The sequence below is a fragment of the Nelumbo lutea genome, chromosome 8 (assembly GCF_056320005.1).
Source record: "Nelumbo lutea isolate HS-2025 chromosome 8, American lotus-T2T, whole genome shotgun sequence".
Classification (NCBI taxonomy): domain Eukaryota; kingdom Viridiplantae; phylum Streptophyta; class Magnoliopsida; order Proteales; family Nelumbonaceae; genus Nelumbo; species Nelumbo lutea.
Window position 1 is genome coordinate 34,221,130 of NC_142691.1, and position 23,827 is coordinate 34,244,956.

Here is a 23,827-nt window from a genome sequence, read left to right on the forward strand (position 1 = left end):
CTGTCTCAAATATATGGGTTGGCTACATGAATCATATCCCAGTATCCCGTTCTATTCAGTGCCATTATTGAAAATTTATAGCATCAATGTCAGTATCAACATCAATCTCCTTCATTATCTGGTTGTTTTGATAGGATCAAATAGATAGTTGATTTTCCAAAAGGTACCGGAAGCCAGAAAAACCTGATCCAGATTTTGCTATTTGATCAGGAATTCAGGACACAGTAGGGTGGTATCCATTTGCTTCTTGGGATACAATATAAAAGTATTTTTACTGGTATTTCAGTTAACTGAGAACTGTAACCTGTAAAGCACATTATTTTGATTAATGTGATATCTGAAAAATATGACATACTATGTATGATTTGATGGGTGATCACAAGGTTCTGAAGATCTTTTCTCTGGAATGTTTTGGTGAACTTTGGCACTACACACACACGTACAGCGTTTTGAACTGTATGATCAGTTAAAGATGTTTTCTCAGGCCTAATCCATTATGTAAGAAGGTATTTTAAAATATGTTTTTGCAATTGTTCTCTGTTAAGTACACTAATTCTGATCTGGTCGGGCATCACGGGCTTTTCATTAAGGTGAATTTGACATTTTGACTTAGGTGTCAATTGAGATAAAAACTGAGCTGTTATCAGATTCCATCTGATCTTTTCGTATTGATCTGTTAGTCAGCTATCATGTTTCATGTCTTAATTCATTCAGTCCAAGACATGTTCTCTGTTAAGTAAGAAGGTATGTAATAAGGTATTTTAAAGTATGTTTTTGCAATTGTTCTCTGTGGGCTTTTCATTAAGCTGAATTTGACATTTTGACTTAGGTGTCAATTGAGATAAAAACTGAGCTGTTATCAGATTCCATCTGATCTTTTCGTATTGATCTGTTAGTCAGCTATCATGTTTCATGTCTTAATTCATTCAGTCCAAGAGGGTCTATTTTGGTGGTCACCTTAATTATTTCCATTATTATCCATTATTATAGCATCTCTTGATGCATTTTTTGGTGTAACAGACAGAACCAAAGTGATTGAGTTCCTTCATCTCCTGCCAGCCAGTGCTCATAGTCTGCTTCTGCATATGATTGGAAAACTCAAGATTCACCATCTTGACTTTTAGGGAGGAGTGTAGAGGTACATATTGAGCTATAGATTGGTCAGGTGAAAAGATATAGGTCCATTACATGTTGGTATATGGATATATTGTTGTATGATTTGGTGAAACAGGGATATGACTGAGGGTTCTTTTATACTCTTCCTTTATTTATCTATTTCTTTTGGATAAGCAACTTCAATTTTATTAGAGAAATCAATATATGCAGCAATACAAGCATCCCAAGAGAAGTGTGAGACTCACCTCCAATACTTGGAAAAACACAAAAAGAATTACAGCTGAGCCCAATATAATTGATCCCTATTGGATCCTTTCTTAGCTAGAGAACCATTCATCCCATTAGCTGACCTCCTTCCTGTTGTACACAGTCATATTATTGGTTAACAAATTTAAAGAAGAAGAAGAAGGTGACTTTCTTTTGACTGTCGAGTTAAATAGCTGGTGAGGCAAATGGTGGCGCAAGTATTAATTTTTAACATATAAATAATATTTTTAGGTTTAACTGTACAAACCATGACCCATAGAATGGGTTGGATGATTCAGCATTTTAATATTCCAGGATGAATTGGTTTTGACCAAGTCGATAAGCTTTTTTGTTTTTTTTTTTTTTGGTATTGATAGATTTTGGAGTTGAACCAGACTGTTTTGGCCTCCAGGTGACAGATTCAACAATTCGACTGTCCGGCTTAACAACAGGTTGAAAACATTGAAACAAAACATGTTAGCATGTTTCTTCTTCTTATTTTACTTCTTTTTATGGTTATTTTCAATTTTCTTCTCATTAGGTTGTCACAAAGAAAATCAGGGCCTCACAAAGGGAAGATAAGTGACCTACTCAATTACATCAAATATAGGGAAGAAATTTGGACAAGAAAGACCCCAAAGGGGGAAAAACAAAACAGAGAAAAGCAAAAGGATATGAATACAGAAATTTTGAACCCATACAACTCGTACTGACTATTACCACCTAGACATCCAGTGGAATTAGGCATATGATCTGGCAACAAGAGATCAAAGCCTCTCCGATTAGGAAGTAATTTTGGGGGATTAAATGTCTTGTGTTCCAGGGAGATAAAGGTGGTGTTTTTTCTATGTTGTGGGGTGATTAGCTGTGGCTAAGTACTATATTTTGGGGTTTCAGATGTATTATTACCAATATTATATAAAACAAAATATTTCTCTTACCTATCAAAAGGAAGTTATGGAGGATCCATGGTTCAACCCCTTCCCTTATCAGTCCTATGCACTAGTTGATTTCTTTTCATTCTTTTCCTCTATATTTTCCGTTTTAGTTTTTGGATTAGATACAAAATTATAGCAGAAGATTTGTTTTATTACAACACCATATAAGACAGTTTCCCTTTTATTTACAACGTTACAATCCCCTCATATACCACCCAAAAGAGGGGAAAAAAGTTATGGTTGCATACATTCCAATTGCAAGGAACAATCCAGGATCAAGTCTATGTTGCTCAGATACAAGCTGGACAAAGTGATGGACATGGAGTTTATGCTAAAAATTCAAGCACCCGACATCATACAGCATCCTGTATAGGTATCCAAGTATCATAGGTTCAGGAAATCTAGGTTAATAGAAATTAGAACTAACCATTTCAATGAAGGATTCATATCTGCAGAGGAATGGACTTCTACTACAGAGTTCAATGCTCCTACTGAGGAATCCTGTGGACCTAATGTAGAAGGTTCATCATATAAACAAATCATAGCTATAGTAAGAGAATGCTAAAGAACAAGAAAACAGAAAAAGCACCAACAACTCGAAGAACAAGAAATCTTGTGATGCACTTTAACAGCATAGAATACTACCATCATGTTGCACAAGAATGGGATGTGGAACGAACTTGTTATTCTGTGCATCTTCTATATCCTTCATAAGTAAGATGATTTCAATTAGTTGCAGATTAAGGTCAAGTTCTGTATGTTCAGAATTTGGAAAATCATTTTCTTCAATTGATATCAACCCACTAGAACAACATTAAGAAACAGCTCTAATCTAGTTCTAGATACCTTATTATTGTTGCAAATGTGGATATCCAGACTAGTCGACAAAGATTTATTTACTGGCCCATCACATAAAGTTTCTAAAAGCAAGTTAGCTGATGATGTTCCATGCTTCAAATTGTCTGCATATAGGATGCCTTCACATTAAAAGAATATTGCAAACAGGTTGTTGCGTATATTTCCACAACATAAATATATGTAGAGAATTTTGAGTAGACAGGAAAAGCATCAAACCTGGACAGACATCACCACTAGCCAATCCTACATGCAAGTTAACAGGTGAGTCTGCACATTTTGTGGCTGACAAAGAATATGAGACCTGGATTTTATCAGCCCCTTCCGCATTGCTTTCATGAGCTTCAGATGAAGCTTGGCCACCAATATGCTCTATAGCTTCAGCAGACAGATCAATTTTCTTGGGCTCAAGAGGTCCTAAAATATTTTGTCTTGCCTTAAAACGCACTCTTCGTATTTCATCCAGAAGATCCCATGAGCCAGTAGCAAGAGAACTCCTTTTCTGTTGGCCAAACCCATGTGAAAAAGAAAGAAAAAGGTAAATGGAACATCAGAAGGAATTTGAAAATAATATAACCAGCACCTAGTACATGTATCCCTTTTGTCAGCATATAATTAGTCATAATTGTTCACACCATGTTCAAAGGTCTAGCATATCACTGGAAGTTGATAATAAATTGGTTTGGTTACTTTAAAAATCATGTTTGTCCAAGCAACCCAAAGTTCCTCTAAGAGACTCAAAACCCATGTAATTCTTTTTTATTCTGACCTGCTAAAAATCCTAGATGAGGTGGATATTGACCCATCTAGGAGGGACAGTAGGATTTGGGTCCCTTATCCTTTGGGTGTATTCTCATGTTCCTCTTTCTTCAAAGAACTGGCATATTCCCCACCTGTTTTTGGACACCCTTTTCAAGTTTTGGAAGTTTGGGTTAGACCAATTCCTCTCAGAATTAGTGCTTTTTGTTGGGAAGCTTTCCTTGAAAAGTTTAACACTTGCAACCTAATTCAAAGAAAAAGGCCTAATTGGTGTTTATCCCCAAACTGGTGCATCCTTTGTAAGAATAATGGTGAGAATTGTTATCACTTACTGGTTTCCTGCCCATTTGTTTCAGAGATCTGGTGTTGCTTTTTCTATCTTTTTGGTTGCAGGTGGACCCCCCCCCCCCCAATGTACAAAGCCTATTCCATTCTACTACTGTTGGGGGGCTGAAGAAGAGAGGGAAAATTCTGTGGAGATGTGTAAAAGCAGCTGTATGTTGGACAGACTGGGAGGAAAGGAATCAATGGACCTTTCATGGGAAAGAAAGAAAAAGAGTGTAATCATTGAACTAATTTCCATAAGGGTGGTTCATTGGGTTAAGACTTTGCAACTTTTTGAAAACTATTCAGAAGGAGATATTATCAGGAAGTGGAAAGAAGTGGCTTGGTCAGCTCCAAGGAAGACTATCCAGTTTGGTGCTCTCCAGCTTCGGGGTTCACTAAACTAAGCTTTGATGGCAGTAGCAAAGGAAATCCAGGCCCGTCGGGTATAGGGGGAGCTTTCAGGATGGTGAAGGTCGAATTATTGCATTGTATTTTGGTTCTATTGGATGGGGGGACTCTCTTAGAGCTGAAATATTGGCTGTTTTGGAAGGGTTAAAAAGAGCTCAAGAGTAAAATATCAGAAAACTGATAGTGGAAGGTGAATCTAAGTTGGCTGTAAACTGGCTAATGAAGGATGATTCTAGTTTGTGGAAGTTTCTAAATGAGAAGAAGAAAGTTAGACATCTCACTCAAAACATGGAAATCAAGTTTCAATGGACTAAGAGGTGTGCCAATTCCTTGGAAGATTCAATGGCCAAACAAGGGATGGGAAGAGTCAATTTTTTCTGGGCAATATTGTAATCTGAACTGTATTCTTGGGAGGATTAAGAGTTTTTAGCCCTCCTTTTGTATCATTCTTTATTAATATCTATTAATAAAGGTCTTTGTTATTTATCCAAAAATAATGTTCTTTTGATGACCCCAAATAAGTAAAGAGGCCTTCATTTAGGTGGCATTTTATTCTCCCTATGCTTTGGTTGGGCCTGAAAGACATACGCTTCTACAATGACTCATCTCACCTTTGGTAAGGAATGGTAAGTGCATCTAGCAGTGCTTTTGCACAAGGTGCACATTCATTTACTTTTGACAATATTGTTCAAGGTTGGATTAATTGAATGGTGAACTGAGTTTGAAATATTTTTCAGTGACTGGGGGGCCTTGCAGGTTTTGTCACCAGGCAAGACAGAATCATGATTCAAGAAAACAGGGAAGATAGCCATGTTATATAATGTGAAAAAAGAGACAGACCTGGTCAAATTTTTAAGAGAGGAGCATTCACTCCAAATAAATGTTGTTTAGGGATAACAAAAACAAGCACAGAAACAACTTTCTTTAATGGACCTTAATATTTGGCAATCATTTGACTGAAGATCATTACATCAACAAGGATTCTTTCATCATAAACATTTTCTTGTAGTCTTTGTGAGGTAGCATGAGAAGGAGACATCACATTGGAGCGAATATGTTGCAAAAAGAAGGGGGATTAAAGATATGAGTTATGAAAGAAATAGATTCTGATTAAAACTAAAACAATGAAAGAGAAGGAAGGTTGCACATTTAAAAGAAAAAGAGGATATAAAAAAGAAGATTAATTCATATTCTAGACTTCTAGAGTAACTTTGAAACAAACTTTTGTTCCATTCATTTAACTCCAAAATTTAAATTACAATGGCTCTTGTTATAGGCTCAATATATGGGCTTCAATTCCCTTTTATAGATTCCAACCTAGACCTGTAAGAGATGAGAGAGGGGTAGTTTGGTCTCTTATTATTAAAATGAATAGTTTAAGTTCAGTCCCACTTCATTAAGGACAGAACAGTCCTTTTGAAGTATCATAAAAATATAAATAAGTGGTTGACTGGTGGGATACCATCCTATTCTCTCCCAGTTGTTATTTCTATACTTCTCTCACCCTTCTCTTCACTTTCCCTCTTCCTTTAACAGTATACACCATTTACATAGTATCACTTGTGACCGGCAGTTGATGCTAGAAAGGATTGTGGACTGAAAGTGGTTGACTGGTGGGATACCATCCTATTCTCTCCCAGTTGTTATTTCTATACTTCTCTCACCCTTCTCTTCACTTTCCCTCTTCCTTTAACAGTATACACCATTTACATAGCATCACTTGTGACCGGCAGTTGATGCTAGAAAGGATTGTGGACTGATCACAGCAACCTATAATTGTGTTTAGAGTGGAGACCTGTTCACAGGCCGGGCTCGGGCTTCAGGACAGGCCCATTCAAATTTTGGCCCAAGCCCAGCCCATGAACAGGTCTAAGTGTGGCCTGAGTATTTACATGTATGATTAAGGTCCGAGATCCATGGTAGAATTGGTGTTAAGAGTGCAGGATCAATTCTATGAGTTTTCTTCTGCAGATCAGTGTTTTAAAAGCGCAAGGCACAAAAAAAGGCACAGGGGTCAATTTGTGCTTGAGGCGCAAGGCGAAGTGTACACCTTTTTAAGCAAGGCTAAAAAAAATGATAAAAAATAAAAAAATGCCAAAAACATCAAAAAAAAAAATATTAAGCATAATATTAATAAAAATATAAACTTAAATTTTAAAATAAAATGTTTAAAACACCTATTATCTAAAATTAAAATACATAAACATAACATCTAAAGCATGTTCAAATGAGAATTTAAAAATAAAATCAAACATATAAAACATTTTCAAGCATATAAAACCCACAATCTCTTTTTTCTCAATTGCATTACTTCAAGTAGCTAATGTGACAAATTGCATTCCTGATTCTACGAGCCGCCTCTGTGCCATGCCCCTCGAGGCAAGCTTAAATAAGTCCTTGTAGGGTCTTAAATTCTTAGTTCTCACACAAAAAACTATGATAGTTTTAATTGCTTATTAAGAAGATATTTTATTAGGATGAATGAATAAACAACATTACCAAAAAAGGGGTTCTCAAAAAAAAGCAAAAAATCCACGCGCCTAGTCAGAGGTGCAAGGCACACCAGGTGTGCGCCTTTTGAAAGGGTTGCGCCTAGGACTTGGGCAAGGCGCCCACCCTAAAATGTGCCTCGCATGTGCGCCTAGGTGCACCTAAGGCATGCCTTTTAAATCACTGCCGCAGATCAGTATCTTCTCTCAATTGCAGCCTTGAGAAAGTTCTCTTTTCTCTTTTCTGCATAGTTACAGTGACCATATGTGACAGTGGAGTTGTTCGTCTGGTTATTTAGACCCTGCATTGATGTTATCAAGGAGGGAAATAGTCTGTACACCAATATTTTAAAAGCACAAGGCACAAAAAAGGCATAGGAGTCAATTTGCGATTGAGGCACAAGGCAAGGCATGCGCCTTTTAGAAGCAAGGCATAGAATCATAAAAAAAAATGCTAAAAATTAAAAAAAAATAAAATTCAAAAAAAAATATATTAAACATAATATATTAATAAAAATATAAACTTAAATTTTAAAATACTGTTTTAAAAAACCTATTATCTAAAATTAAAATACAAAAACATAAGATGTAAAGCATATTCAAATGAGAATTTAAAAATAAAATCAAACATATAAAACATTTTCAAGCATTTAAAACCTCTAATCTCTTTTTTCACTCAATTGCATTACTTCACATAGATAATGTAATGTAAAACATATACATTCCTATTTCTACGAGCCACCTTCGTGCCATGCCCCTCGAGGCAAACCCAAACAAGTCCACGTTAGGTCTTAAATTCTTAGTTTCACATAAAAAATAATGATTTTATAGTTTTAATTGTTTTTTAAGAAAACATTTTACTAGGATGAATGAATGAACAACATTACCAAATTGGGCTTGCCTTGAGAGGTGTGGCACAGGGGTCCAGGGCCTAGCCGCTATGTTCAAAAAAAGCAAAAAAGCGTCAAATTTTCAAAAGGCGCACGCCTGGACTGAGGCGCAAGGCACATGCTAGGCGTACCAGGCATGCGCCTTTTGAAAGGGCTGCACCTAGGACCCAGGCGAGGCGCATACCCTGAAATTCACCTCGCCTATGCGCCTAGGTACACCTTTTAATGGTCATCAGTTTTGGAGACTAGAGTATGTGGCAGCCAGTATGGAAAAGAGAACAGTTAAGGAGATGGAATTGGTTTGCTACTGGTGTGAAGTCAACATTCTCCTCATTCTTGTGGCTGGAATTGTTTTGGGAAGTGTTCATTACAGTGTGGATGATTAAACTAAGCTATGACAACATCTAGAAGGGGTAAGATTAAACCTAGTTGTTGGTTCCATGCGTGTTATTTGTAGTGCAACATTGCATATGGCTTCCATTAAGTTCAATGGGGAGAATTACAAACCATGGGCCAAGCCTATGGAGGTCTTCCTTTCAGATGAAAGTTTTCTGGTATTAGATCTACAAGAAAGGAAAAAGAAATAGAAGAGAAAGGGATAATAAAAAGATATTGGTCCAATGGGAAAGAGATTAAGGGCCTGTTCATTTCCTCTTAACTCTTATCTCTTAAGAGGAATCTTTTAACTTTAAGAGAAAAATGGTTGTTCATTTCCTCTTATCTCTTATTTCTTAATGTTTTCCAATGATACTCCCAAAAAGACAAACAAAAACTCTCATATATGGGGTCAAAATGGATATTTGATAATTTTAAGAATTCAGAACAACATTCTCTGCATTCAGAGTTCAGAGGAAAGAAAAGTTCACCAATACCAATATACCTCTTAATGTAATTATTTCACTTTTAGATGTCAGACTTTAGAGCAAACGAACAGGCCCTATTATTACACTCAATTATAATTACTAGTGTACCCTTATTATGGAACAGAACCTAAATATAATAATAAAAAGAATAAAATTGCATTACTACCTTATACACATGTCATCTAAGACTCCCCTCAATCTGGTCAGTATATTCATATAATCCCAGCTTGTTACATACTCCACCCTCACCCAATTCAAATTCTTGGTAAAGTTTTCAACTTTCAGGCTTCATATAATACCCTTTGAGTACTTCTATCTAAAAAGTGGCAATCAACTTCTATGTGAATAGTTTTCTCAAGAAACACAGGATTGGATTTACGTGAACAGCATCTTGGTTGTTGCAATATAACTTCAAAGGAGTTATCACCAAGTATCCAATCTCTTGGAGGAGATGTTTCAGCTAAACGAATTCATTGGAATTATGATAAAACAATTACAAGAATAGGAGAGAAACATTCTTAACTCTCGACAGCAGAATTTTGCTATTAGAATTGAGCCCAGAATAAATGATTCCTTCCCACCCCTTGTTTGGCTAACACATCAGCAAACCCAATCGCAGTTCTTTTAACCCAACTGAATTTCACATCTATATTTTGTGTCAACCACTTGAATCTCTTCTTTTCATTATTAAAAACCCAAAATCCTTTTTCTCCGTTTTGCAACCACTCCACTACCAGCTTTGAATCACCCTCTATAACCAGATTTCTTAGATTCATATCCTTAGGCTTTTGCAGTCCCTCTATGACAGCCATCACCTAAACCCTTAAAGAATCCCCTACTCCAACTGGGCCTGAAAACAGGCCAACAATTCTGCCTTCACAATCTCTAAACACCTCTCCAATACCAGACGACCTGGATTACCTACACTGCTTCCATCAAAGTTTAGCCTTTTTTACTCATTCATTGGTGGAGACCAACTAGGGCTTACAATGGACTTATGGTAATCAGACCTGGCCACTTCCTTCCAATTTTTTTATAATATCACCTGTTGAGCAATCAGCAAACAGCTCCGTTGATTTTACCCAATGTATCACTCTCACCATGATTGTTTCTTAGACAGCCCCTCTAGTTCTTTCCTTACCTGAAAACAGTCTTGTATTCCTTTCTTCCCAAATGGTGTAGCTCACTGCCACCCTCAAACATCACCAAAACACTCTTCCCCTTTTCTTTGGCCACCTAAAAAGGTAGAACTGTAGAAGAAAACAAGCTTTGCACTTTCATCAGAGGAAATCACCTACACCCAAACAATGAAAAAAACCCTTCCCAAAGAAAAGTTGCAAAGGGGCAGGAGATTAATAAGTGAAAGCAAGTCGCTCCATTGGCCTTACACATAACACATCATTAAGGGGATTAACACCAATTGGTTCTAGAAATCTAGTTTCATCTTTTGTGCTGGTGTTTCTCCTCTTCAGCTTCTTAGAAGCTAGAGAAATCTGGGTTGGCAGAAAAACCGACGCATGGAATATCCCATCCTCTTAAGTCCAACCATCTCAACCGATGGGTTGAAGTAGCTCATTTCCTAATAGGTGACCCACTGGTTTGGAAGTACAACACCAACAAGGATTCCATATTGCGAGTGACAAAGGAGACTTGCTCAAGCGGCAACATATTGAGCCCCATTGCTGAGCACGAGGATGGCAACAACAATCAGGGCTGTTCTATTTCATCAACGGAGCCAATGGACACTATGAGAAGGGGCAGAATCTGATTGTGATTGTGCTTTCTTCAAAAATAGGTTCATTAGCTTTTCTTTGGCGCCATCTCCAGAAGAAATTGAGGAACCCATTGTGGCTCCAAGCCTCCAACAAGCAATGCTAAAAGCTTGAAGGGTGGGTTGATGATTGTACTTGGGAGCTTGGTGGGGATGGTTTTATTATGAAAAGAGGAAGGTTTGGTGGGAAATTTCAAGTTTCCACTTGAGGGGATTATTTAATTCATTTATTGGTTATTTTTCTCGAGAATTTTTTGGGCATGAGTTTGCCACAATTACTAAGATTATAACGAGATTTCTATACATTGAACAGAAAAAAAAAAATGTTTCCAAGTCATCGACTGAAGCGGAATATACAACAACGTCATCTGCATGCAGTGAGATAATTTGGCTCAATGATTTGCTTTGTGATATGGACATTGACCACTCATTTTCCATTCCACTCTTCACTGATAACATGAGTGCTATCAAGATTGCATCCATTCCTGTCTTCCATGAGAGTACAAAAACACATTGAGGTGGACTGCAATTTCATCAAAGATCCCCTTGTTGGCCATATCTATCTCTCACATGTTTCTTTTGGCTTGTAAATCGCTGATTTCTTCACCAAAGCCATGACTAGGGCCAGACATAATTTTCTAATAGACAAACTGATGCTTGTTATATCTTTTTTTTTTTCTCTTTCTCTTGCTCGAAGGTAAGCATGCCTCCAGTAGTTGCTGAAGTGATTACTTCAGTGGGTTCATAGAAACCCTCTACTCGATGACTCGAAGAGGGCTAGTTAGTGAACGGTTCATCCATACCTTGTTTTTGGACTGGTGATTCAATCCAATTAGGAGTGGAATAGTGTTGATCAACAGTGAATCTTGTTGCAAAACCTATGATAGTGTGTGTTTCAGCCACAATTGACTACTAGTAGTACAATGTGGTGAGTACTGAACAGTGTAGTGTGGTATTAGTAATTGAAGGCTTTATTTTCATAAACCCATGTAAACGACAGGAGAGAGTTATGGCATCTATCAAATGACATATTGAATGTACAAATAACATCTATCAAATTAAGTGGTGAGAATTATGTGCTATGGGCTCAGTCAGTGGAAGTTTTTCTTAGAGCCAAGAAAAAGGTAAAACACATGAAAGATAAAAAAACCCTCAGCTAAGTCTCAAGGGTATAGTGAGTGGGAATAAGAGGAAGCACAAATTATGATATGATTGTGGAATAGCATGGAGACTAAAATTAGTGTGAATTTTACATTCTTAGATGCAACCAAAGAAATTTGGGACCATGTGCAAGATAACACTACAAGGGTGTATCAAGAGTGTTTTAATCTGTAGTAGGGAAATCAAAGCCTTGATGAGTATTATGCTAGTATAAGAAACCTTCAGAAATAGCTTAATGAATATCATCCTTAACATCGTATTTTAAAATTCAGCAACAGCAAAGGGAACAATCTAAAACCTGAATATGAGCCAATTAGATCACAAATATTAGGTGGTGCTGATCTTTCCTCTCTTCAGGAGGGGTTTGCCCAACTACATAGGATTTCTATTGGGCCTTCAAAGAGTCCTACAATCTCTAACAAGTTTTCTTTTGCAATGGCAAAAGGGGGAGGTCATAGGAATAGAGGAAGTGGTCGTGGAGTTCAAGGAAGCCGAGATGGTCCTTTGTTTAACCATATTGGTGAGTGTAGTGGAGATCAAGATTCAAGAGGAAGTCATGGTAAAGGACACAAGAATGGTCCTAGGAAGTGCGCATACTGCTAATTGTTGTCATGAACTTATAATCTACATGGGCTAACCACGTTGTGACAAGTGGTGGTGGTGAAATCAGTGAAAATCAGCAAGCTAACCAAACACCTTCTTCATCTATAAGTGCATCTACAAAGTAGATGGTGAGTGTTCCACGTAATGAATATGGAAATGTTCTTTAGGTTCCTCACAACATAACACTACCACCCTTGCCTACTCAGGTATGGTTTATTTGGCATTCAAACCTTCCCACTTGATTATCGACTCTAGAGCTTCCAATCATATGACTAGGACTTCAGGTGTTTTTTTCCTTCTCTGAGTCCTCCACATCCCAAATAGTTACCCTAACTAATGGTTATACTTCCCCTATTTGTGGTGTTGGTATTGTTGACCTTTCATCATTATTTTTATCTTCTGTTTATATGTACCCAAATTTTCATTCAATCTTATGTCTGTTAGCAAATTGACTAAGACTCTTAATTGTTCTACCACATTTTACCCCTATCCTTGTGTTTTTCAAGATCTCAAGACATGGATGAAGATTGGTAGAGGGCATGAAGCTAATGGACTGTATTATCTTGATGGTAGTGGTCTAAAATTCAGTCCTCTCTTACTCTTTAGTGGCATTGCAGGCTTGGTCATCCATCTCTTAAAGTACTTAAGCTACTTATTCCCACATTGAGTTGAGTCATCCTTCTTCCTTGGAATGTGAGTCATGTCAATACAAGAAAAATCATTACTCTTTAGTGGCATTGCAGGCTTGGTCATCCATCTCTTAAAGTACTTAAGTTACTTATTCCCACATTGAGTTGAGTCATCCTTTTTCCTTGGAATGTGAGTCATGTCAGTACAAGAAAAATCATCTAGTTCCCCTCACTCCTAGAGTCAATTGTCGAGTTTCAAGCCCTTTTGCTTTGATCCATTGAGATATTTGGGGTCCAAATAGAATTGTGTCATACAATGGTTACAAATATTTTGTAATTTCTATTGACAATTATTCAAGGATGACATAGCTCTATCTTATGAAAGAAAAAAGTGAACTATTCTCCATTTTTCAAAAGTTTCATGTTGAAAGCCGTGCTTCATTTGGAATAATATGGTATTATTATTCATCAAACTTCCTACACATACACACCACAACATAATAGGGTGTCTAAATGGAAAAACCACCATTTGCTTGAGACTACTCGATCCCTTTTACATGATGTAAATGTTCTAAAAGAATTTTACCGTGATGTACTTACATCCTGATTTATCATCAATCGGATGCACATGTCTATTATTGGAGGTCGTTCTCCTTTCTCGGTTTTGTTTCCCACAAGGTCCCCTTTTCCTCTTACTCCTACAATTTTTTATTGTGTATGTTTTGTTCACAATCTGGAGCCTAGGATGGATAAGTTGGATGCATGTTCCACGAAATGCATCTCTCTTGGCTATAATCCCAAATCCTAGCATTCATTTATTTGTCCAGACATCACTTTCTATGAATTGATTCCATTCTTTACGAGTCCAATGTTCCTTCCTCACCACCCATGTTTCCTCTTCCAGATCCTATTCTTGCAGTTCCAGTTGTGTCCAAACCTTCATCTTCAATGCAGGTTACTATTGAACAATCACCATTCACACAAAGTGTATACTCACTAACAAGTATGCTTGTAATCAGATTGGATTCAGATCAGATTCAGCAAAATCCAAATCCGATCCAATTATTAAAAAGTTGCATATGAATCCAGTCCAAAATCCAATTAGATTTGAAGACCTTGGATTCGAATTCAAATACAAAAAAATTAAGAAGTTAATTACTTTCCAACTTTTATATATAATAAATAAATGTATATCTAATAATGATATATAAAAATATATTTATTTATAATTTTAAATATAATTATATAATTAAATCAATAAATATTATAACATAATCAGATTCGGATTTTAATCGAATCGGATGGAGTCAAATCCAAATCCAATCTGATTATTAATCGGATCCGATGTTGGATCGAGCCACAGAATTTTGGGTATCATTGACAGACCTCCAACAAGCACCCACTCCTCCAGTTCTTTCTCCATCATAGATCCAACAGTTGTTTCTCCTCCTTTTGACTTTATTCTTCCCATTGCATTCATGCAAAGATAAACGTAGTTGTACTCTTCATCCCATTTCCAATTATGTTACCTTTTTTTCTTTTGATAATTGAAAGAAATTTATTAATCAGCAATGATAAATAGTACAATGTCCCCAAGGAGAGGCACGAGATGCAACCTCTCCACACTAGTTAAGTACAACTTTCCAATATACTAGAACAAGTTACAATGTAGCACAAAAAATATCCTCACTAGAAACCCCCTGTTTGGACAAAGAATCAGCCATAGTATTAGCTGACCTGCTTACCCCATTTTACCTCAACTCACATATTATTGGTGTTTCAGCAGTTCAAACCAGTAGACAAGGAAGGAGAGAGAAAAGAAGAAATAGAGGAAGAAGAAGAAGAAATAGTCGAACTAGTGAGGCTTAACCCTACTAGTCGACCATAATATACATTATGTTGTAATTAGTGTACAATGACTAAACTACCCCCACTTAAGTATGGGACAAGTGAACTACAGAAATAATATCAGGAATGCCACATCAGCATATAACTTAAACATGATGAAAAGACTACTCTACCCTTAACCAAATCTAACACCCCCCTCAAGCTGGAGAATATATGTCATATAATCCCAGCTTGTTACATATACAGTTCACTCTCCCTGGATTATTAACTCTGGAACCTCTGATCACATGATCGGGACTCCAGGTGTGTTTTCTTCTCTGTATGAAACTTCCACATCTCAAACTGTTACCCTAGCCAATGGCTCCTCTTCTCCCATCTGTGGTGTTGGTAATGTTTACACGGAATCTCTTTCTTTATCATCTGATCACTACCACCATCTCCAGTTGCTGCCATTATATCCCCCAATCAACACCTATTTCTAATGCTGAATTCTCAGTCACCAAACAAATACTGCTGTCAAGGCAACACAACAGCAGTCTCCAAAACACTGATAATAGTCTCACAAGCAGTCAACAAACTTGGTGTAAACTAACATTCAGATCAAGAACTTGATGTTTCAAAAAGATTCGGCTACCATTCAGATCAAAAATTTGATGTAAACGACCATTCAGGCAGACTCGGCTACCATTCAGATTAAAAACGTTGATGTGAACTACCAGTCAGAGATATTCGGCCACTCCTTTCACACCACTGATTATCTTCATTAACCTACATGATTTAAGCTCTCCAAGAAACTATCTTCCCCTCCTTTAGAAGCCTTTTTCCTTTCCCCTCTCCATTGAATTTGATATCCCCTTCAATGTCCAAAATTAGTCGCTCTACTTCAGATTTCTTCTTCTTTTTCCTACCCTTATTACCCACGGACTTCCTAGACGGCCCTTTATTTCCTGTTTCCTGCCCCAATCTATTGGGGCTTGCATCTAATTCAGGTTTTTTTGGGGTACAAAAACCTGAATTAGATGCTCCCAAATCCATTCCAGTTCCTCATGTTTCCTTTCTACTAAACAATCCCCCTTCTTAGTTCGACTTCCAGCACTTTCATTCACCACTCCCCTGCTGCCATTTGGTTGTTCTGGTTGAGATTCCAGGATATCTGTCACAAGCATAGAACCCACATCAGTATCTAAAAACAAATGGACAGGCTTACCTAAAGGTAGCAGAGGTGATCGCAATGGGACCAAATGTTGGGTATCAACTGTTGAAATCAAGACCAGACCCATTCCTTGTTCCTAACTCCATTGTGGAGGTAAAACCATGACATTTTCACCCCTACAGTCAAAGGTACCTCATTAGTCTTTCCCTCTATGTGAATCCTTAGGTAAGGTGCAAGATCCGATTCCTGTCTCTCTGTCCCGATGTCCTGAATAGGCTGTGCAAGTGGAGTAGACGGACTCGTTTATTGGCAGAGATGTAATCTGCCGAACCTTTGCAAGTGTTTCCAACACCATCTGTTTTTTGTACAGAATTCCTAGAAGGGAAGATATCTGTTTGCCACCGTTGAAACTAAGATTCCTCGGCTGTTTGTCATTGCCAAAAGCTTTCAGATCCATTTCCTCCTCTGGAAATAAAAGTTCAGTGTTTACACTTCCCTCCTCCATGATATTTAGGTTTTTGGAGGTCAATACTTTCCAGACTGATGGTTTCTCCAGATTCTGAATCCGAATCAAGAAACCCATCATCATCTGTCGACATGTCCAAATCTAAGTCATGTAGCTCATTGCGCTTCACACACCTCAGATTACAGCAATCATGTGAAGATCGAGCCAGCTTCTTCGATGGGATCCACCGTAAGGAGCTTGACACCTTTGCAGAGCAGTTCAAGCGAAAGGAGGAACCCGAGGAAGACGATGGTAGACCTTGTTTACTGTCTACCTGAGATGCTCCCCTTGTCACGTGCTCCTTTAAGTCCTCACGCACCAACTTAAGCCCTGGGTCAATTAATTTTGGCCCACTTAACTTAGATTTAGGCCTACTAGGCCTAGGAGTAGAATCTGAATTTGAATCTGGGTCTACTGGGTCAGCCACCATAAGGTTTCCTAATTCTAACAAGCTCCAACCTGACCCAATGGTTTACCTCCCCCAATCTGTGGTTCAATTCGTACTACCAATGGGCCCTTCCCCTCACTTGAGCCATTCAAAATATCTTGCTTGGCGCCAGAAGCTAGTACTTGAGCAAAAGTCCTGTTGGTTGTCATACCCTTACCTTGTATCACGCGTTTTCTACTAATCTCCTGACCCAAATCTTTTGGGCTGCGTAAAGGCTGTGTTATCATTTTGGCGAAATTTCCTTTTAACCAACTCCAATCTGCCACGTAGCTCCATTTCCTGAACCTTTTCATCTTCCTCCTGCCTGGCCTCCCTCCAAAGGGCAGTTTCAATGGAAGACACTAACCAGACTGGTAAAAACAATCCATCCACAGCTATGGCCACCTTCCTCAGTATATCTTCTGGTTTTACTCCACCCAGTAGAAGGGCTGCACTTCACAGGTCTCCCCAAAATACACCATCAAGGCAAGCTCCACACAACAAAGCAATTGAATTTGCTATCTCTTGAACCCAAGGATGAAATGGCAAACCAAAGACTCGAACAGTAAATTATCTTCCGCTGAAAATACTTTTGAATTGGAAGATGAAGACCATTTAAAGACTGAGAAGGTCCCCAGAGCATCTTGAATACATAAGGCTTTAACATTTACCTGGTTTTCAAGAGGGTGGAGAACTGCCTTAGCAAGATCGAACGGAGTTAAAATAAAGGTGCTCCTTAGCCCCAGTTTGAACTTCAACAGTTCTGCAACTTTCCACCAATCTGCCACAAACTTTCTGGCATCAATCACTAGCATTCTTCCCCATTTTCCTGTTGTTCCATGGCCAAGAATTTCTTTTTTGGTTCCTCTTCCTTACACAAGAGCCGGCTGCTAAATACTGGGCTTTGTTCACTTTCATCAATTTCCATCAACTCTTTTTTCTCCAGCTCCCTTCTATTTAGGAAATTTGTTTGTATACCAGCTATCTCTATCCATCCTTGACTATTTTTCCCTCAAGGGAAACAAACCATTTGCTTCCTTCCTTTATAGAAATATTCAGTAAGAGATATGAATGCACCTTTCACATTCCTCTTGTTTTCCATCACATACCTCCAACCTGTCTCTGAGAAATTTTCTTCCCGTTTTATCTACTTCCCTTTAGCTGCTGCATCAGAAACGAACTCTTTCAAATGGTCAATCATCTCTGAGCCTTCCACAAGAACCGTGACCATCTTCTGTTAGGAACCTGCCTAACTCAGGGCTCTTCAAGGGGCCAACCTCCTGAATTCTAGGAAGAAGAGAGAGAGAGAGAGAGAGAGAGAGAGAGAGAGTTTAATGCTGAAAGAATCAATGTCCTATTCCCTTTCCTGCTCTCCTACTTATAGTTTTACAATCTTGATTGTTACAGTTGTTACAAGGAGGTTGTTACAAGTGGGCGGCAGTTGTTACAAGTGGATAGTTAGTTGTGCTGATGTGGCCTCCTCTTGTAAAACTGCTTAACTGCCTTCTGTTGTTCTGTTCCAGCAGTCTTGACAATCCCCCCTTCCTTTAGAGCGACCTTGCCCCCAAGGTCTAATGTAGGAAAATTAGTTTGCAGATCTAAGTAGAATTCCCAGGTTGCATCCTCTTCCAGAAGGTTAGACCAAACAACTTCTGGTATGACTCTTCCTCCCCGGTGCACCCATCTGAAATCAATGATGCGGGCTGGCTCAGTCTGCACTTGTCCTTCTTCTGAAAATATGGGAAGGGTCGCACTCGTAATGACTCCTGACTCTGGCCCCTTCTTCAGTAAGGAGATATGGAATACAGGGTGCACTTTGGATGTTGCCGGAAGGTCCAGTTTGTAGGCCACTGATCCTATTCTCTCCAGGATTTTAAATGGGCCAAAATAGCACGGGCTGAGTTTGTTCCACTGTCGGCTTGCAACCGAAATCTGCCTGAAGAGTTGTAATTTGAGAAACACCCAATCACCTAGTTCATATTGGACATTCTTGTGGTGTTTATCATAGGTGTGCTTCATCCAATGCTGTGCCTGTAAGAGGTGATGTCTCAGTTCCATTAGTACCTCATCCCGTTGTGTTAGTTGTTCTTCAACGGCCGCTACTGTGGTGGTTCCTTTTTCATAAGTAGAGGGGGAGGGTCCCGACCATATAAAGCTCTGAAGGGTGTCATCCCCACGGCACTATGGAAAGTGGTGTTGTACCACCATTCGGCCCAGTGGATCCACTTCACCCATTGTCTTGGTCGATCTCCAGCAAAGCATCTCAGATATGTTTCGAGACTCTTGTTAACTGCCTCTGTCTGTCCATCAGATTGGGGGTGGTAGCTAGTTGACTTGAATAGTTTAACCCCGTGTAGATGGAAAAGCTCAGCCCAGAAATGGCTCATAAAGATAGGGTCCCTATCTGATACAATTGAGCTGGGGAGCCCATGTAGGCGCACAATTTCCCGGAGGAATAATTCAGAAACTGTGGCTGCTGTAAATGGGTGTGATAGAGGTAGGAAATGACTGTATTTTGTTAGTCTATCTACTACCACAAGGATAACTGTTTTGCCAGCAGAAACAGGCAATCCCGTGATGAAATCCATTGATATATCATCCCAGAATTGGGTTGGTATTGGGAGTGGTTGCAAGAGGCCTGCTGGTGTTGTAGTGGCTGACTTGTTTTGCTGGCATACTGCACACTCGGCCATGAAGTTATGGGTCGATGTACGCATGCCTTTCCAATGAAATTGTTTGGCGATGCGCTTTTGTGTTCGTAGGATGTCGGAGTGGCCACACGTGGGTGAGGCATGGAATAATTCCAGGAGCTTTCTGAGATGAGCAGAGGCTGCCGGGATTTCCAGGCGTCCTTTGAAGAAGCGTAGATCATTCTTAATTGTGTACCCAGGGTGCAGTGAGGGATTTGCCAAAACTTGGGCCTTCAACTGTTGTAACTCCTTAAGAGATTGGGCTTCTTTTTGTAGTAGATCCAGGAGTGGAGAAGTTGGGGAAGATACTAGTAACTGAAATGACTATGGGTGCCGTGAGAGGACGTCCGCCACTCGGTTAGCAGTCCCTGCTTTGTATTCAATTCTATAGTTGTACCCCAGTAGCTTGGATATCCAGCATTGTTGTTCCGAGGATAGAACTGATTGATCCAATAAGAACTTCAGCCTTTGATGGTCGGTCCGAATTGTGAAGCGTCTACCGATCAAGTAGGATCGCCAACGTTGGACTGCTAAGACTATTGCTATTAATTCTCGCTCATAATTTGGCCCACTTTTGTGATGTTAAGGCCTTGCTAAAAAAGGCTAGTGGTCACCCCTCTTGCATGAGAACAGCCCCAACGCTTTGACCCGAGGCATCACACTCAATGATGAAATCGTTTGTGAAATCAGGCAGTGCTAATGTTGGAGGGCTCGCAACTACCTGTTTCAATTGCTCAAAAGCTTGTTGGGCCTGGTTTGACCAGTTAAAAGCGTCTTGTTTCAGCAATTGGGTCAATGGGGTAGCTATTAGGCCGTAGATTTTGATGAAGCGGTGGTAGTACACGGACAGTCCCAAGAAGGCCCTTAATTCTTTCACACATTTGGGTTGCGGCCAGCCCAGTATACTGGAGATTTTATCTGGGTCAACCGCTACAGTCCCCTTTTCTACAACATGTCCCAAGTAGTGAACTTGGTTTTGTCCAAAGGAGCACTTGGACTCTTTAGCGATCAGCTGGTGGGCCTCAAGTGTTGCAAGGGTGACCTGTAGATGGTTCAGATGTTCCTCCCAATTGGAGTTGTAGACCAATATGTCGTCAAAGAAAACAAGGATGAACCTACGTAAATATGGCCAGAATACATCATTCATCAAGGCTTGAAATGTGACTAGAGCATTGGTCAGTCCAAATGGCATGACCTGGAACTCATAGAGGCCATCATGAGTCCTGAAAGCCGTTTTGTGAACATCCTCCCTATGTACCCTTATTTGATGATACCCAGCTCGTAAATCTAGTTTTGAGAATATGGTGGCTTGATTGAGTTCATCAAGCATCTCATTAATGATTGGTATTGGGAATCGGTCTTTAATGGTGATGCTGTTAAGGGCTCTGTAACCAATACAAAACTGCCACGTCCCATCCTTTTTCTTGACTAATAGTACCGGTGACGAGAATGGGCTGTGACTAGGCTGTATAATCCCTTGCTTAAGCATATCTTGAACTTGCTTCTCAATTTCAGATTTCTGAAAGTAAGGGTATCGGTAGGGTCTTACATTGGTCGGGGCAGATCATGGCATGAGAGGGATGCGGTGGTCATGCTCCCGACGTGGTGCAATCCTTGGGGTTCTTTGAACACGTTGCCATAGTGCAGAGGGAGTTGTTGTAGGCGGCTTTGGAAGTCTCTAGGCCCATCTGGGCTACTGTTAGCTAAGGATGGCCTGGTCCAATTTGAGTCCATGTGCATGAATATGGGCTGATCTGGATCTCCTCTTTGCTTTGTCAGTGTTGCAAGATTGATGGGCCTTGGGCCCTTGCATGTTTGCCCTTGTAGATGGACTGTAGAGTTTCCTGATGTGAAGTCCATGGTGAGACGGGCCCAGTCGTAGACCACGGGTCCTAGTTGTCTTAACCGTTGAATGCCTAGCACCACGTCCGCTCCACTGAGATGGAGAGGATATAGGTCCACCGCAAACTGATGACCTTGAATCTTTAGTAGTAGGCCCATGCAAATGCTATTGCAAGATAGGCTGTTACCGTTGGCCACATGAATCGTAAAGGCCGTTGTGGGTTGAATCGAAAGTCCCATTTTATCCACCAAGACTTGAGTTATGAAGTTTAGGGAGTTGCCACTGTCTATGAGGATTGACACTTGGCGTCCTAGGATCAGCCCTGCAACTCTCATTGTCCGAGGGGATGCAAGTCCCCTAAGGGCTTGTAAGGATATTTCAGGCGTGCCATTGGATTGTATTTCCCACCCTGGGTTAGATTCTCCGCAACCGGTGATGTTGTCTTCCTCTTCGGCATCTGTTTGGAGGATAAACACTTGTTTCTTGCAGCGATGTCCCGGCCCAAATTTCTCTTCACAATTGTAACAGAGACCTTTGTCTCTACGGGCTTGCATCTCTGCCCAGGTCAGCCATTTGAAAGGAACCAGTGGGCCTGGGCCCAGTACTCCTTCCTCCTTGTCTGGTGTTGTCGTCCTTTCTTGCTCCCTTCTTGCTCCGGGACCCCATGGTCTACACCTTTCTTGCTCGACTGAACTTGTCCTCATACAATCTGGCTAGTGTTGCCACACTGATGACCGAAGTGGGCTGCATCGCTTTCACTTCTAGTCGCAGTTCTTCTTTTAGGCCGCCGACGAAGCTTCCCACCAATGCCTTCTCCGTCCACCCTTGGCCTCTCACGACTAGCCTTTCGAACTCCATCTGGTATTCTTTTACTGATCCCACCTGCCGCACCTTTGCCAAATTTTCATCAAGATCTTCGAACCCAGATGATCCAAAACGGACAGTCATGGCATCTGTGAAGTCTACCCAGGTTTGACGAGGGTGCCCCCTTCTGTACCATTGAAACCCGAGGATAGCTTCCCCTTCAAGATGCGCAGAAGCCAGAACTACCCTATCTTGCCCCAGTGTTTCATGGTAATCGAAATACCTTTCGGCTCTGAGAATCCAGGGAGTTGGGTCGCCGCCTGAGAAGATGGAGAAGTCGATTTTGGCTATTCTTGTTGCTGCCCCTGTTTTGCGGCTATTTTCATTGTTACGCTCTTCTTGGCTTCCTCTGTCAATGTCCGTGGCCCCCTACTCCAATCGAAGGAGGAGATCAGTGAAGCCTTCCTTCATTTCTTTGAGATCTGAAGGCATTCGATGGATCTTTACCTCCATCTGGATCCATTCGGGTGTCTACTGACGTGTTTCTTGTGTTGGTCATGCTGACTCTGATACCAAACTGTTAGGAACCTGCCTAACTCAGGGCTCTTTGAGGGGCCAACCTCTTGAATTCTTGGAAGAAGAGAGAGAAAGAGAGAGAGAGAGAGAGAGAGAATTTAATGTTGAAAGAATCAATGTCCTATTCCCTTTCCTGCTCTCCTACTTATAGTTTTACAATCTTGAATGTTACAGTTGTTACAAGGAAGTTGTTACAAGTGGATGGCAGTTGTTACAAGTGGGTGGTAGTTGTTACAAGTGGGTGGTTAGTTGTGCTGGCGTGGCCTCCTCTTGTAAAACTGCTTAACTGCCTTAAGTTGGTCTGTTCCAGCAATCTTGACATCTTCTGCCCTCTTACTTTCAGACTAAGTCTTCCTTTGATCCATATTTCTTCAAAGAGATCTTTAGCCTCTACCCTTAGAGATGACCTTTATTTTGCTTTCTCGTCGAAGCCTCTCTCCATTTTTGGTTTCTTCATTTCTCTACCTATGTTGGTCTAACATTACCAATGGTACAAAGTGAATGATCCATCAGAAGGAACCACCTATTTGCTTCCCATCGCTAGTTTGCTTCCTTTTATCCTCTATTTCTATTCCTAAAAATGTCCAGGAAGCTCTTACCTCCCCAGGGTGGCGTCAAGCAATGGAGGAGAGGAACTATCTACACTTGCACATAATCACACATGGGAGCTTACCACTCTCCTGCCTGGTAAGCATGTTGTAGGTTGTAAGTGGATGTACATTGCCAAATACTTACCATATGGCAAGATAGAAAGGTTGAAGGCTCAACTAATTGTAACAGGAAACTTTCTTTCCTGTTGCCAATATTGGATCAATTTGGGTTCTAATATCTTTAGCAACTATATATGACTGGCCCCTATTTCGGCTTGAAATTAAGAATGCCTTCTTACATGGTGGCCTTCTTGAGGAGGTTTATATGGAACAACC

The 23,827-nt window shown here is 39.9% G+C and overlaps 1 protein-coding gene and 1 pseudogene across 1 annotated transcript in view; one reads left to right on the forward strand and one right to left on the reverse strand.

The window, feature by feature from the left end:
• The window catches only part of LOC148843774 (flocculation protein), an 86,644-nt gene that overhangs the window by 14,123 nt on the left and 48,694 nt on the right, over window positions 1–23,827 (reverse strand). The window contains exons 6-9 of the mRNA XM_088957595.1: window positions 3,375–3,657; window positions 3,147–3,262; window positions 2,946–3,006; window positions 2,728–2,809 (exon numbers count right to left, since the gene is read on the reverse strand). Of these exons, the coding sequence (XP_088813721.1) occupies window positions 2,728–2,809; window positions 2,946–3,006; window positions 3,147–3,262; window positions 3,375–3,657 (542 nt within the window). The remainder of the gene's footprint in view (window positions 1–2,727; window positions 2,810–2,945; window positions 3,007–3,146; window positions 3,263–3,374; window positions 3,658–23,827) is intronic.
• Window positions 5,910–11,093, forward strand: LOC148843775 (early nodulin-like protein 15 pseudogene; annotated as a pseudogene).